Raw genomic sequence first — 13,742 nt, forward strand, 5'->3', positions numbered from 1 at the left:
AAGAGTTATTAGAAGTCAGTGTGTGGTACAGTTGAGTGTATGAGTGAAGAGCATGTCATTAGATACTGTCTGTGGTTAAGTATGGAAAGTTGTTTGGTGAGCTTGTTGTGAACAGAGGAGAAGGTAACATAATTCACTGACAGAAGTGTGAGCAAGTTTCCTTTTCTAAATATTAGAAGTAAATAATTCTTGTATAAAGTTAATTATTGATTTTGCAATTGTTATAATATAATCATCTCCAATTTTGTATTAATTTTTATTAGCCATTGTAAAGTTAATAGTAAAATCAGAATTATATTTTATGATTTATAATTGACTTACTTTATATATATTTTATTAAACGGTAAATAAATTATATTAAGAATCTTTACATGTGCTATCTCAATATACTTGTTAAACTATAAATACATGATGAAACAACTAATATAGAAATAGATAATAATGTATTATTGTCATTACATAGAATCTCTAACGGTCATGTAAGTAAAATTTTAGGAAAACAGTGAAATCTTGGTGTAAATCAAAAGTGGTACATGCAGTAAGACCCAACAAAATTGATGTGTTCATTAGATTGTAAAAGCCTATATTAAAAGTTTTACAAGTTAGATCAGCTGTATTGTATCTAATAAGGTCCTTTTGGTCTTCTAAACTGAATATTGAATGAATGCATATAATGAACGAGAAACTGCGGCTAATACTAAAACTATCAATGATTGGTTTTATTAAATATTTTTAAATATAGTATATTTAAAAATATATTATATATATATAAAATATATTAAAATATAAATATATTTATATTAATTTATATTTATATTAATATGTAAATTATATATAAAATATATTATATATTATATTTAAAAATATATACATATTTTTAAATATTAGTTTTAATTTAGTATTAAATGTGCAAGGTATGCAATTCAATGTAAGTCAAAATTAATTATACTGAAACTGAAGAAAAAATGAATAATAATTAGAAAAATAAGCTCACTTAAAAAATTGTCTGATGGACAAACTGCTCTGGTTGCTGACATAGATAAAGCAAAAGCTGATAACAATTATGTTGTAATTTCCATGGATTTGTAACAGGCATAGTCTACTACTAAATTAGAAACATCAGTAACATATACATCAATAACAATAGGAAATACTAATTTTCTTACTTGTGTAACAAAGGTGGAAGCACACAAAAACATTATTAATAATTAATACACAGTTGCTTGCATCTGTATGTAAATGTTATCAATTATATTGATGATATGTTGAGTTTCTTTCTGGAATATTGCATCAAAAATAAGTAACCGATACAAGAAAAAATAATTCTCACAAGCAGGTGGACTCTGTTAACTGAAAAAAAGATTGGGAGAGAAGGTAATGGAATGACAAACATGGTCAGAGATAAACCATTAAGCTTTTAGATTAACTCAATTTCTGGATAACTGGGAAGCTTAGCTCTACTACATGGGCACACTCACCAGCAGTTAGAGTATTACTGCAATTTGCAGGTAAGAATTGCTTCAAAAACTGCCACTGTATTGAACCTCAATAAAGAAGTGACTGCTAAAAGTGGCACAAATGGAACCAGTAATAAATGTCTACAGCTTGCAGGGAAACTGCTACCAGTTATTGAACATCAGTGATATACAGGAACTAGTTTATTATTTGCATTTTATTGTTTAATCTTCTATTCCCAGTGTTAACTCTCTGATACATTCCAGATGTTGCAAAACCAGTTCAATTTTTATTTCTAATGTTGCATATTTATTTTATCTTATCTTTATAAAGATGAATTAGTCATAGAAGTCTACATAAATATGCCAACTGTTCAGATGTGTCATGATTACTGGGATTAAAAATAAGAAATGTTTATAACATCTAATGTATGAGAAATGTTTAAAAAGTCTATACAAAAAGTACTAAATTTGTAGGAACTTATTATATACCAGCATGTAAAGAAAATTATACTCTAAAATATAGGTTATTACTAACCTATTAATAAGCTATAATATTTTAATACTATAATACACTACTACACAAAACTAATATTTCACAGTTTAATTAAGTCTTACTATAACTTAATTATTATTGAAAGTTGTCAATAAAATTATAACATGTGTACAGAATGTCGAGGTTGACAAGTTCAGTATATTGGGTGGATAGAGTCGCTTGCATAGATTATCAGTACGTACGGTTGATGATTTTAAAAAGATTCTTTATATTATTATATTGATAAGATACCTTATATATTCAATAAGACTAATTAAATGTTCATACCACATTATAAATATATGTGTATGTTTCATTTCATTTTCGTTAGGTTATGGACCCAGAATGTTGCATAAAATAAAAAACATTTTGTGTAATATTGCAATAAAGAAAATTGTCAGTTTGAGATTAAACTGTACTGCTGAAATATTTAACATGGGTTGGCTAATATGTATGACTGAATTTGAGTATAACAAGTAATATATAACAAAATGTTACAAGGAATGAGTGTAATGATTATTATTAAATTGGAAGGTGAAGTAATTGGACTACATGGAAATTTCAAACAAAAGTAATATTGAAAGAATGGGTGCATTCAATATTGTTGACGGATCTACAACGAAACCAGAAAATAAAAATGCTGCATCGTTAAACAAAGATGTAAAGGCACAAAAAAAATCATTTTGAGAATATAGGAAAAATTAATGATAAATTTATTTAAGTGTGAAACTTAATCTGATATGAGATCAAAATTGAATAGTATTTTTGAGCATAAGTCAACCACAAGTATTCACTTATTACAACAGAAATTTCTTAATTATAGCTACATTGTTTAGTAAAGTTGAAGAAATGGTTAATCAACTTAAGCAATTTGGTGAAACTGTGTCATATCAGAAGGTTATAACAAAAATTTTTGATGTTATTGTCTGATAATTTAAAACATTTTATATTGGCAGGAGAATCAGTTCTAGCTGAAAATCAGAAGCTTAATGATTGTTAATTGAAGAAGAAAGTTTGAATAATAAAGTTTGCACAGAAAAAGTAGTTGCTTTGGCAAGTAATACAGGAAGTAAAAGGAAATGTTTTAATTGCAGAAATAATGGACATTTTAAAAAGGATTGTAGAATAAAAAAGGTTATTTATAAACAAGATCAATGGACATGCTACTTTTTCTGTAAAAAAAACAATGATACTTGACGAATGAATGTCATTTTAGATCAGAAAAAGAAAAGAAAAATACTAATAATGCATTTACTGTCACTTATCTAAAGAATGTTGGTGACTTGTCTGCAGAATATTGGATTGTGGATAGTGTGCAAGTGAGCACATGTGTCATATGTTAAGAACTATTTATACAGAAACTGAAATACCAAAATATTTAATAATAGGAGATAGGTCAAATATAAAAGTCATGAGTACTGGAAAGATAAATTTATAGTTACAACAGTTGTGAATGGGTTTCAACAGAATTAAATAATGTTCTGTATGTACTGGATTTAAAAGTAAATTTATTTTCAGTGAATCGTCCTTTGAGTATGGGATACAATATAATTTTTGATCTTCAAAACAAATGGAAATTTACAAAGAATAATACTGTTATTGCTATCACCAATTATCAAAGTAAAATGTTTACCATGATTTTTCATTACATTTCATCAAAATCTGTGATAGCTAATATTAATATAAAAAAAAAAACTTTAAACGAAGCTTGACAATATGACAGTGCTTACGACATCAAAATTTTGAACATGTAAAGAATATTCTGAAAAGGAATAACATAATCTTACCAATATCTAATGAACAAGATGCGTGTAAAAACAAAATAGGTTTTTATTCAGTCCAAACAAAACAATCATGAACTACATGTGTGAGACCTTACATGTTGATCTACTGTATGTGGCACTATGGAGGTTGGAGGTTTTAGATATTTCATGATGATCAAGGATGATATTCTTATTATAGAGTAGCATATTTTCTTAAAGAAAAGAGTGAAATAGATGAAAAATTTATCTATAAATCTTCCAATTTATTTGAAAGCAATTTTAAATGTATGTAAAAAGTATGTATTTAAATGTATGTATGTTAAAGCAATTTTAAATGTGTGTAACTCAATCAAGAATTAAATTTGTTACTACAAATTTTGCTGAAACAGGGAATGTACCTGTTGAAAACAGGGTTGGTGATCATAAATCACAAAAATTTGAGGCCAATAAGAAGTCTGTGATTTCATTCATTTTTAAATCAGTGACCTACAAACTGTGAGACAATATCTTTCATCAGAGCTTAATATTGATAAATTACATAAAATGTATTGTGAGCACACAGAAGACCAAAACTTAAAAGTCAAAGAATGCTACTTTAGATTTATTCTTAATTATGTAATTTATATTAGTTTTGGAAGTCGACAGGTAGATATGTGCTCGACATGGTTAGAATTTAATGAAAAAATCAAACTTGAAAAAGTTATTGAAAAAAGAATAAGATTGCAGGATAAAAAATAATCCATAAAAGGTGAGTGAAAGCGTTTTATTCACTATTAAAAGAGAAAAATTTTGGTGTCATGGTTCTGTCACTTGATTGTCAAGAAAAATTACCATTACCAAAAACTTAAGATACCAGATCAGGAAGGAGGCTTACTACAAGAGATAGTGATATCAATACAAACATTACATTACAATAGTCTAGGGTAGTTCAAAAGACACTCCTTAATAGAGATACACGCACCAGCTTTGTGTGGACTGGGAACGTCCATAAAAAAGGATCAAACAAGATAGCATCATGTTTCCATCAAAAGCTGAATTCCCTGGATTTTAGTGGAATTTCAAAATTAAAGCTGTTTGCTGATGGTTGTTGGGGGGAAAACAACAATAAAATTATTATTGCAATATGTTCTTGTTGGCTTCTGGATGCCCTCCCTCCAAAAAAATCTGGATTCAATTAAATTAATATTTCCAGTTAGGGGCGATAGTTTCATTCCTACTGGTAGACTTTTTGGTCTCTCTACAGCTGAAATTAATAAAAAACAAGTTATTGAGAACCCAGATGAGTATCTGAAAAGAACTGGAAAGAGATCTAAATTCAAGTCAAATGTTTTGGTTCGAGGAGAAGAATTCTACTACTATGAGATGTCTTTGTTCAGATTTATTACCAAAAAGGGTAAGCAAATGATGGACATGAACCCAGACCTAATTTTACCAAATGCAAGAGGACTTGTCAAGGCAAAAATTTTGCTTATGTTAAAATTCATTTTACAGAAAAATGGGGTGAAAATCCCAAACTTGACTTTTATAAAACTCTAATTCCTGAGACCTTTTCTATTGGTCATGCTATGGGAAAAGCCAGAAGAAGAGAACTTGTGTGAATATATATGGAAGAATTTCCAGAACTTGTTAAAATTTTTTAAATAAAATTATAGTAGTTTTTATAATTTTTTTAGTTATATAATAAAAGTTTTGTTCTACACTTTTTTGAGTAGATAATAAAAACATTTTTTATTCATATATACCGGTATTTCATATTTTATTGTAACTCACAACCATGCAGCACTAACCTCTTAATTATAGTAATCTTCTTAATTAAAATTCAGATATTCCAATTTATTAATTCAATTTACTTATGGTAAATACAATTTAAATTAATGTACAGTTTAAAAACATGTTTCATCTTCAAAGTAAGGTAGGTTTGACTAGCTAAACCAACAATCTCCAAATTTAATTGCTTTATCTAAATATTCAATGAACATAAATTAGTAAAATTTTGCAGCATACATTCTTAATGCTACACTAAAGTATTAACAGACATTTCAAAGAATTCCACTTCTGAAAAATGCCTAAAAATGATTTTGGTCTCCAGTAAAACTTACTTCACTGGAGATTGCTGGCTTTGCTTTTAGGAATCTCACATGATTCCAATTGAGTTAGATAGCATGAACAAATAACCTTTTGATACATTTTGAAAATACAAAACTCTGCCCCATACATAAAGCAAGTAAAGGAAGACCAACTAAATAAAGCAGATATAGAAATAAAATATTGTCAAGATAGAAAAAAGATTATAGGAAAAAGCCACAGAATAGAGTTCATGTGAATGCAAAAAAGAAAAGAGTGCACGTGCAGGACAGAAGAACGAAAAACACAGCACAGTGAAAGAATGAAGGATTTCTGGAGGAGAAAAAGGAAAAATCAGAATAGAAGGAATTGAAATGACATTTGTGTGATACTCTGGAGGCCTGTTTGGAAAAAATAAAATATCAAAGAAAACCACAGATGAGATTAAAGTTTTAAGACCAAACAGTGGAAGAAATTTGTAAATGAAAAAGTAATTCAGCTATTATTAAAAGAAGGAATAGTTCATTAAAAGTGTGTAACATGAACAGAATGATAAAATTGAGAGGGAGATGAGAACCATAGTAAGGCAGCTAAAATCATGCTACAAGCAAAATCATTAAAAAAACGTTTTTGAGCAGAAGCAGTGGATATTACTATTTATTTATATTTTAAATAAAATCAGTACCAGTATAGTAAAAGGAAGACACCATTTGAATTATGGTTTTGACATAAAAGAGATTGAAATGGGGTGATAAAAATAAAAGTGGAATATTTACAGCTCATGGTGAAGAAACAAAGGGATTGAGAATTTATATATATGAAAGTAAGAACATATAGGAATAGACATTGTGTTTATCAAAATAAAAACTAAAAATGAAGGAAAAGAGTTAAAAAATGTAATTGAAATGCAAGAAATAATCAATGAAATTCAGTGTGAAGAGAATGAAGGAAACATAGACGAAACTGAAGAGATAACAAAACAAGAAAGGTAAAATATTGTAAGCGAGGAACGAGATAATGATCAAAGGAAAACAAACACGAAATATGAGAAGAAAATCAAAATCTTGGAAGAAGAAAAAGGACAAAGCCAGTTTGGTAATAAAATTATGATGTACATGTACAGAATTTTGAGGTTGGCAAGATCGATATATTGTGTGATTTAGAGTTGTTTGTATAGAGTATCAGTGTATATAGTTGATGGTTAAAAAGTTCCTTTATATTACTGATGTTTTATAAGACTAATTAAATATTCATACCACATTATTTGTGTATGTTTCATTTCATTTTCAATAATTATCAACTCACCTATTGCTTCAAATGTTTCTGCTAATTTATTACAATCAGTGAGAAAAGTCTCCGACTCCTCTTGAAAATATTCATTATAAACTGTATGAAAGAATGTGTAATTTTCTGTATCAATTTTACATGCAACTGATATCACTACTGGTATTACTAGTTTAGTAACAAGCTATATTACTTTAATAATAGAATAAGCTATTACACAAAATTAATACCATTTATAATTAAATCTTATGTTTTATTAATTTATTTTACAGAAGTAATCAGTGAAACAGAAACACCAGAAATGATGGCAGTTACTTGTAAAATGGATACACAATATTTACATGTAAGCTTATTAGCTTATTCATTACTAAACTAGTTTAGAATAATAGTGTCGACTAGCAGTACTGGTGTAGGTTAATTTGTAAAAACTACTAGTACGAATTTTGAGATATGTGGAAGGGAGTAAAAATTATTAAAACAATAACAATAATCCTTTTCTATTAATTTGATGAATCTAAGTTCGACTGTAGTAAACACTGCAACATCTACTCATCCAGTAAACATAGTGGATTCCAAGTGAGACATTATTAACAATCCATTGCAAGCAGGTTTTAATATAATAATAATACTGTTTTGTAGATATAGTTATAAAATGATAAAGGCACTGTATGTTAGTTAACTGTTTTAAATGTTGATCCAGTTTAATGACATGTAGCCTTTTTTTTGATATAAAATATTAATTAAACATCTAAAATAATTTATTTAAAAACAAATAACAAAACCAAATAATAAAATTGGAACTACATTAACAAAAAAACCAAATATTAAAATTAGTACTATATTATTAAACTATTCATTTTAAATAGAATATAAACAATAATTTAAAAAATTCATAAAAAAATGAATAATTGAAAAAATTTATATTTTATTAAAATAAGAAAAGAATATAATGTGATAAAAACCAATGGACAACGAAATATTTAAATAATTTATGAAATATACAACTAAAATCCTGAACTGCTCTACATGGAAAGTGATACAATTTAGTTAACTTTTTTTAATAGAAAAAAATTATATATATATATATATATAATCAATAGATAATGATACATATTTAGGTATTTGTTAGACTGCAATAAAGCAAGAAGGCATATGCATATATGTAAACAAATGATCACAGAAAATAGTGGATGGTGTTTTACAACTTTGTAATGAAATTTTTCAATGTAAAGTTCAAACACAATTCTTTGACAATTTTTATAGAATAATTTCTTACAATTAATTTTTCTTAATTCTTTAAAAGAATAATTATTTATTTATTGTGTGTATAGTATTTAAGTTTTGTATATACTTATGACATGTTGCCTACTGCCATTTGGGACCTAAGATATTATTCAACAACAGAAATCAAATAAACGAATACAAAAAATTAGGTATGGGAGGAGATTAGAAGATCACCAGGAGCTTGTCAATTTGATTTTATTCTTAATTAAATCAATAAAAATTACATTTTATTAATATCAAATAGTGAGATAGTTATCAAATAGTCACCTTCCATAAAAGTTTGTATGGTGTATCGATAATATAATTTTATTAAATTTACTAAATTTGAGAACTGAATTCAATAACCAAATTGAATTCTTAATTTTGTCAAATTGAATTTAAAACTAAGTCTGTGATTCTGAGAATCTGATACATAGCTCTTAGTAGGATAAATATTGTTTGCAGAAAATACAATCATAATCAACACTTAAGACATTCATACAGACAGTTTAAAAAACAATCGTTTTTTAATATAAGCTATCTTTTTTATATAAGAAGCTGTTTTGAATAAGATTTTACCAAGGTTTTTTTTAGTGCACCAGCCAAATGCTGATATGGTTTAGTTTTCATGGTGTTTAGTCTTTTAATGGAGTAATGAAATTTCCTTTTAATTATTTTTAGAAATCAAACCCAAAAAAAACAATAACAGAATGATATAGGTAGGAAAAAAAGAGTTTTCATATTTGCAAATATTACCAATTATCAACATATTGAAAGAATAAGGTAAGAAAAAAATCATTAAAAAAACAATCAGCTCTTTATGAAAACACTATCCACCTTTTCCAGAGATCCAGTGTTTTCTTTCTTTCATTACGTAAACAATAATTTGATTACATCATATATAAATAAATATTTATAAATATTAACAATAATATACATGTATTTTCATTCATGCTATGTGCTAACTAAATAATTCATGGTTACTTGTCTAGTAAAATTGTTATTAGAAATAAAATATTTATTTACTTTTAGAGAATTTAACAATTTAACCATGAACTATCAGAAGTTAACTGTATATGCTTTATATACAAATAAAATATAGTTATTATTATTTTTTTTAAATAGTGAGGTACGTTGAGTTATAAAGACAATATTACAATATTTAAAATGATAATAATAATAATAATAATAATTGTTATATAACCTCATAAGAATTATCACGTGAATTTAAAAATTCTTCTAATTCATCATGCTTTCCTTCTTCATTGCTACTATTACGATGGCTGCGATTAGATGATGATTTTTTCTTTTTACTCTTTTTTTCATCTTTATCCTTATCTTTATCTTTAATCAGATCTTTATCTTTATTTGATTTTTCTCTACTAGATTTCTTTTTATGATGTTTACTTTTACTACTTTTTTCTTCACTCTGGAATAAATAGATAGTAATTAAAGATATATTAAAAATTGTATGAAATAATAACTAAAGTTATCTGAATAGTAGGTTTTCTACATGATTTCTCTATGGATAATTTATCTTTTAAATTTTTTTGAGATTGAAAATTTAATTCTTTTTCTTTTTAATGTTAATGACATAGTTTAAAGTTTGAAATATACTTGGTTTTGAATATAAAATGCACATACACTTTTTTAGGTAGATTTCATAAGAAAGCTACCTATTGTAATGGGTACCATGATTCGACTTCCAGAAAATTTCAACATATCTTCTTCGTGTTTCACATCCCCCAGACCCCCAAAACCACCATCAGTTCAAAAGTTTATATACAGATTTCACTTTCTTGTGGACATAACTGCCATAATTTTGTGCCAATCACTTTCAAATTTATACATAAAATATAACAACCCAAAATCTTGGTTGAGTTTATTAATGGGCAAAATTGGACCATGGGGGTGGAAATGGGAGGGGATTTAGAAAAAAAATCACTACACTTTCCTATTAAGTAAAATATTGAATTCATTTAAAGTTCCTACTATTCTTTGGTCAAGGGCCTAAATCATGTTTAAGTAAGGTTTTTTGATATCACCAACCACTGGGCCAGGGGGTTGGAAGAATGGGATTTCAGAGATAAAAAAATTCATACCTCCCTCAATAGGCACAATGTCGAATTGGTTTAAGATGGTTGTTAGTCCTCTAAACATTACCTAAAACTTTTGCCTGACACAATTTTTGATATGACCAACCCTTATGGCAAGGAATGACCAAAATGTTGCTGGAATGGTAAGACTGAGCTTGTTGTAAGCTAAACACGTGAAACTTTTTTGACATGCAACCATTGTCGAATTGGGTAAATTTGAAGTTTTTCTTAACTTTAAGGTGGAAATATTTTTTATCCCCTACTTAGCACCGGTGAAATTTACCTTCCAGCATGCCAAAAGGGATTTTTTTCTTAATTATTTATTAACATTCTAAACATTTTTCTTTCATTACTGGTGTAATTTAAGTTATATTTTTAAGAACTGAATAATGTATGTCAGTGCTTCTGGTTGTACTTGAAGTTCAAGTTCTTTAAGGTTTAATTCAATATTTTAGAAAATCGATATTTGAGTGATACAAATAATTTTTTATTTTTTACTAGAAAAACGGATTTGGTGTTAACCAGGATTTGATACCTTGCTATTCAAAATTGTTTTTGAAAAACAAGTTACAATTAATTTATCCCAATTAATTACAATGGATTTTGATCTTAAGTTGAAATCACATATTATAAACTATGTTCACACAGAAGACAATATGTGCAAACATATACATATATATATGTATGTACAAATACATATCATCAATATGAGATGATAGAAAAATAAGCAATGATGATAATGCAAATTCTGAAAATTCAGATATAATGGGGATTTGATAGGCAGAATATAATGCAAACATGCACAATGGAAGGCCATTTGCTGGCAAGTGAAAAAATAATAGTAATAGAAATAGAATTTTTATTTTTGTGCAGATAATTAACTTTTAATTAAATTACTTTAATCACAAAGATATATCAAATGATTTCTGATGAAAAACAGAAAAATGAATAATATCATACTTCATAGCCAAATTGTAAATGTGTAAATAATTTTATATGCATGGTTTTGAAACAACAAGAAGAATGAATAACGTGGGAGCAAAATTTGGTACCAACCATAAAACTTTAATAGCAGACATCAATTAATGTTCCAAGAAAAAAAACAAGTTGGTTAGTAATAGTGTTATAAGATGTTGGTCATAGAAAAATAGAAAGATAGAAGGACAGAAGAATAGAATAAGGATACGTTCTTCAAAAGAACAACAGGTAGAAGGAATTGCTGACTGCTGAAACATTTTTATAGATATAGAATGAGATAGAGGAACTGAGATGCTTTGAAAAGAAACCGTCATGAAAATAAAAGCTGTTGAAAGATAATGCGGGAATAATTAAGTATAAACATTAAGGGAACTAGGTGGTGGAAAGAAAGTTACCATTTAGTAAGTATTTGGTGAAGTAAATGGTTTGAATACTATTTGCTGTAACCATTATATAGTAGAACAGAAAATATATGATAAAATAAAAAGAATAAATAATATATATGTCGAAGGTAAAAATGTGGATCACCATTTTTTGATTATTTCTTTTTTAAATACCAGCAAAGATGATCTTCTAGGAAGCAAAAAGAATGCCTAGGAAGAATGTGGAGAGAAGACTGAGGGAAATTTCATTAAAAAGAAGAAATTTTGGAGCATACTTAATGGGTAATAAATGTGAGATGAAAATGGCTAGACAGTGTGAAGGTAAAGAGTTAAGCATTGGATTGGGATTCAAAGAAGATCTTGAAAGTGTGACAGGGAAGTTTGGAAAGGATTTGGAGTAAATCCTTTTGGTGTAAATTTTGAAACCCAAGAACCATATCTTTAGTCACAGTAATAGTAAAAAAGTGTAAAGACAGGTAGCAATTTAAACTTGCCTTCCTTGATTTAAAAGTAGCCTTGAGTTAAGCCAAAGAAGGTAAGCTGATTAGGACCAGAATGACATTTAAGGCAGTGGAATGAGGAAGGAATCAAACAGGAAGTGCCTGATACTTTTTATGGATGAAGTAGATAAAATTTATAAAAAATTAACACAGAGAACTATAATAGTACAATAGAGGATGACACTATTACAACCCTGCCATCCATAAATGAAAATGAAGAAATAAGAAAAATGTATTAAATGCCACAAAAATTATGTTGATGGAAGTTTCCTTAACCTTATAAATACCAGATCTGAAAGATTGGATATAGGATGTTCTGGGATGTATTCACCAAACTTCAGGCACCAATTCAGGACACCAAAATGAGCAAAAAAGTTCATATCAAAGCAAAGTCCTACTTTGCTTTGTTTTCCTTCTGGATGTCATTTTGTGATTTTCAACAAAAAAATTATTTCTCAGGAATGGGTAAACTTACTTTAATTAAATTTGGCAAATCTAAGACTAGTTAATATCTTATTCTACAAAATAAAAAAGTTTGAAAACATCACCTTCAAAAATTTCAAAATGGCAGCCATCTTAATTTTTTAACTTTCAATATCTTTGTAATTTTGTTGATAAAATTTTTACATATTACAAAATTTATTAAGAATTCTATTTTGAACAAAATGACAATTCATTTGTAAAAATCTGTTGAAAAATAATTGAGTTATTGCAGACAATTAACTTGGCAGTACACTTGCACACTGCAATGCAAGCTTATTATTTTTTGCCTGTTTTTATTTCCTACACAAAATGTAATAAAAATTATTAATAGTAAATTAATAAAAATTATCCATTTTCCTCCACTCCACACTTGTTCTCTTGCTTTCTTGGGCACAGTGGTAGACCCACATTTTGTTGCAGGTCACAATACAATCCAAAAATTCCTCTCCTTCTTCCTCAAAGTGATTCAGAAGCTGCTGACAGACATTTCTGGTCTTTCTAGACATCTCTCTGTGCCTCAGTCAGAAGACATGGGACCAACTTCGCAGCTACTTTGCTGTATCTAAGAGTGTCTGATAACATTATATGCACACTCCCAACATTTATGCTCATCTCTAATGCAATCTAATGGTTATGTGGGGATCACCTTCCATAAGGTCACAAACAGCCTGAATGTTGTCATTATTATGGCTGATCTGTGGATGACGTTCATGACTTTCGTTTTCCACTGCATCATGGCCACTTAAAAATTTTTTGTCCAATAAAACACTTCAATTTTTGACAGCATAGCATCTCCAAATTGTGCCTGGAGTTGAGTCAACATTTCAGAAGATTTGCCAACTTCTTTGGCAATAAATTGGATTATAATTCATTGCATAACGGACGATGGTAACCTCCTGCTCAAACATTTTGCTACTGACATGGGAATGTGACTTACAG

General features: G+C 27.9%; 1 protein-coding gene across 2 annotated transcripts in view; it reads right to left on the reverse strand.

Moving 5' to 3' along the window:
- Positions 1-9,173: 9,173 nt before the first annotated feature.
- The window catches only part of LOC142327265 (rab-like protein 6), a 50,432-nt gene continuing 45,863 nt past the window's right edge, over positions 9,174-13,742 (reverse strand). For both annotated transcript variants that reach the window (XM_075370144.1, XM_075370143.1), the window contains exon 11: positions 9,174-9,792. In XM_075370144.1, the coding sequence (XP_075226259.1) occupies positions 9,559-9,792 (234 nt within the window). In that variant the 3' untranslated portion in view covers positions 9,174-9,558. The remainder of the gene's footprint in view (positions 9,793-13,742) is intronic.

Source organism: Lycorma delicatula, chromosome 7 (genome assembly GCF_047948215.1).
Source record: "Lycorma delicatula isolate Av1 chromosome 7, ASM4794821v1, whole genome shotgun sequence".
NCBI classification, from domain to species: domain Eukaryota; kingdom Metazoa; phylum Arthropoda; class Insecta; order Hemiptera; family Fulgoridae; genus Lycorma; species Lycorma delicatula.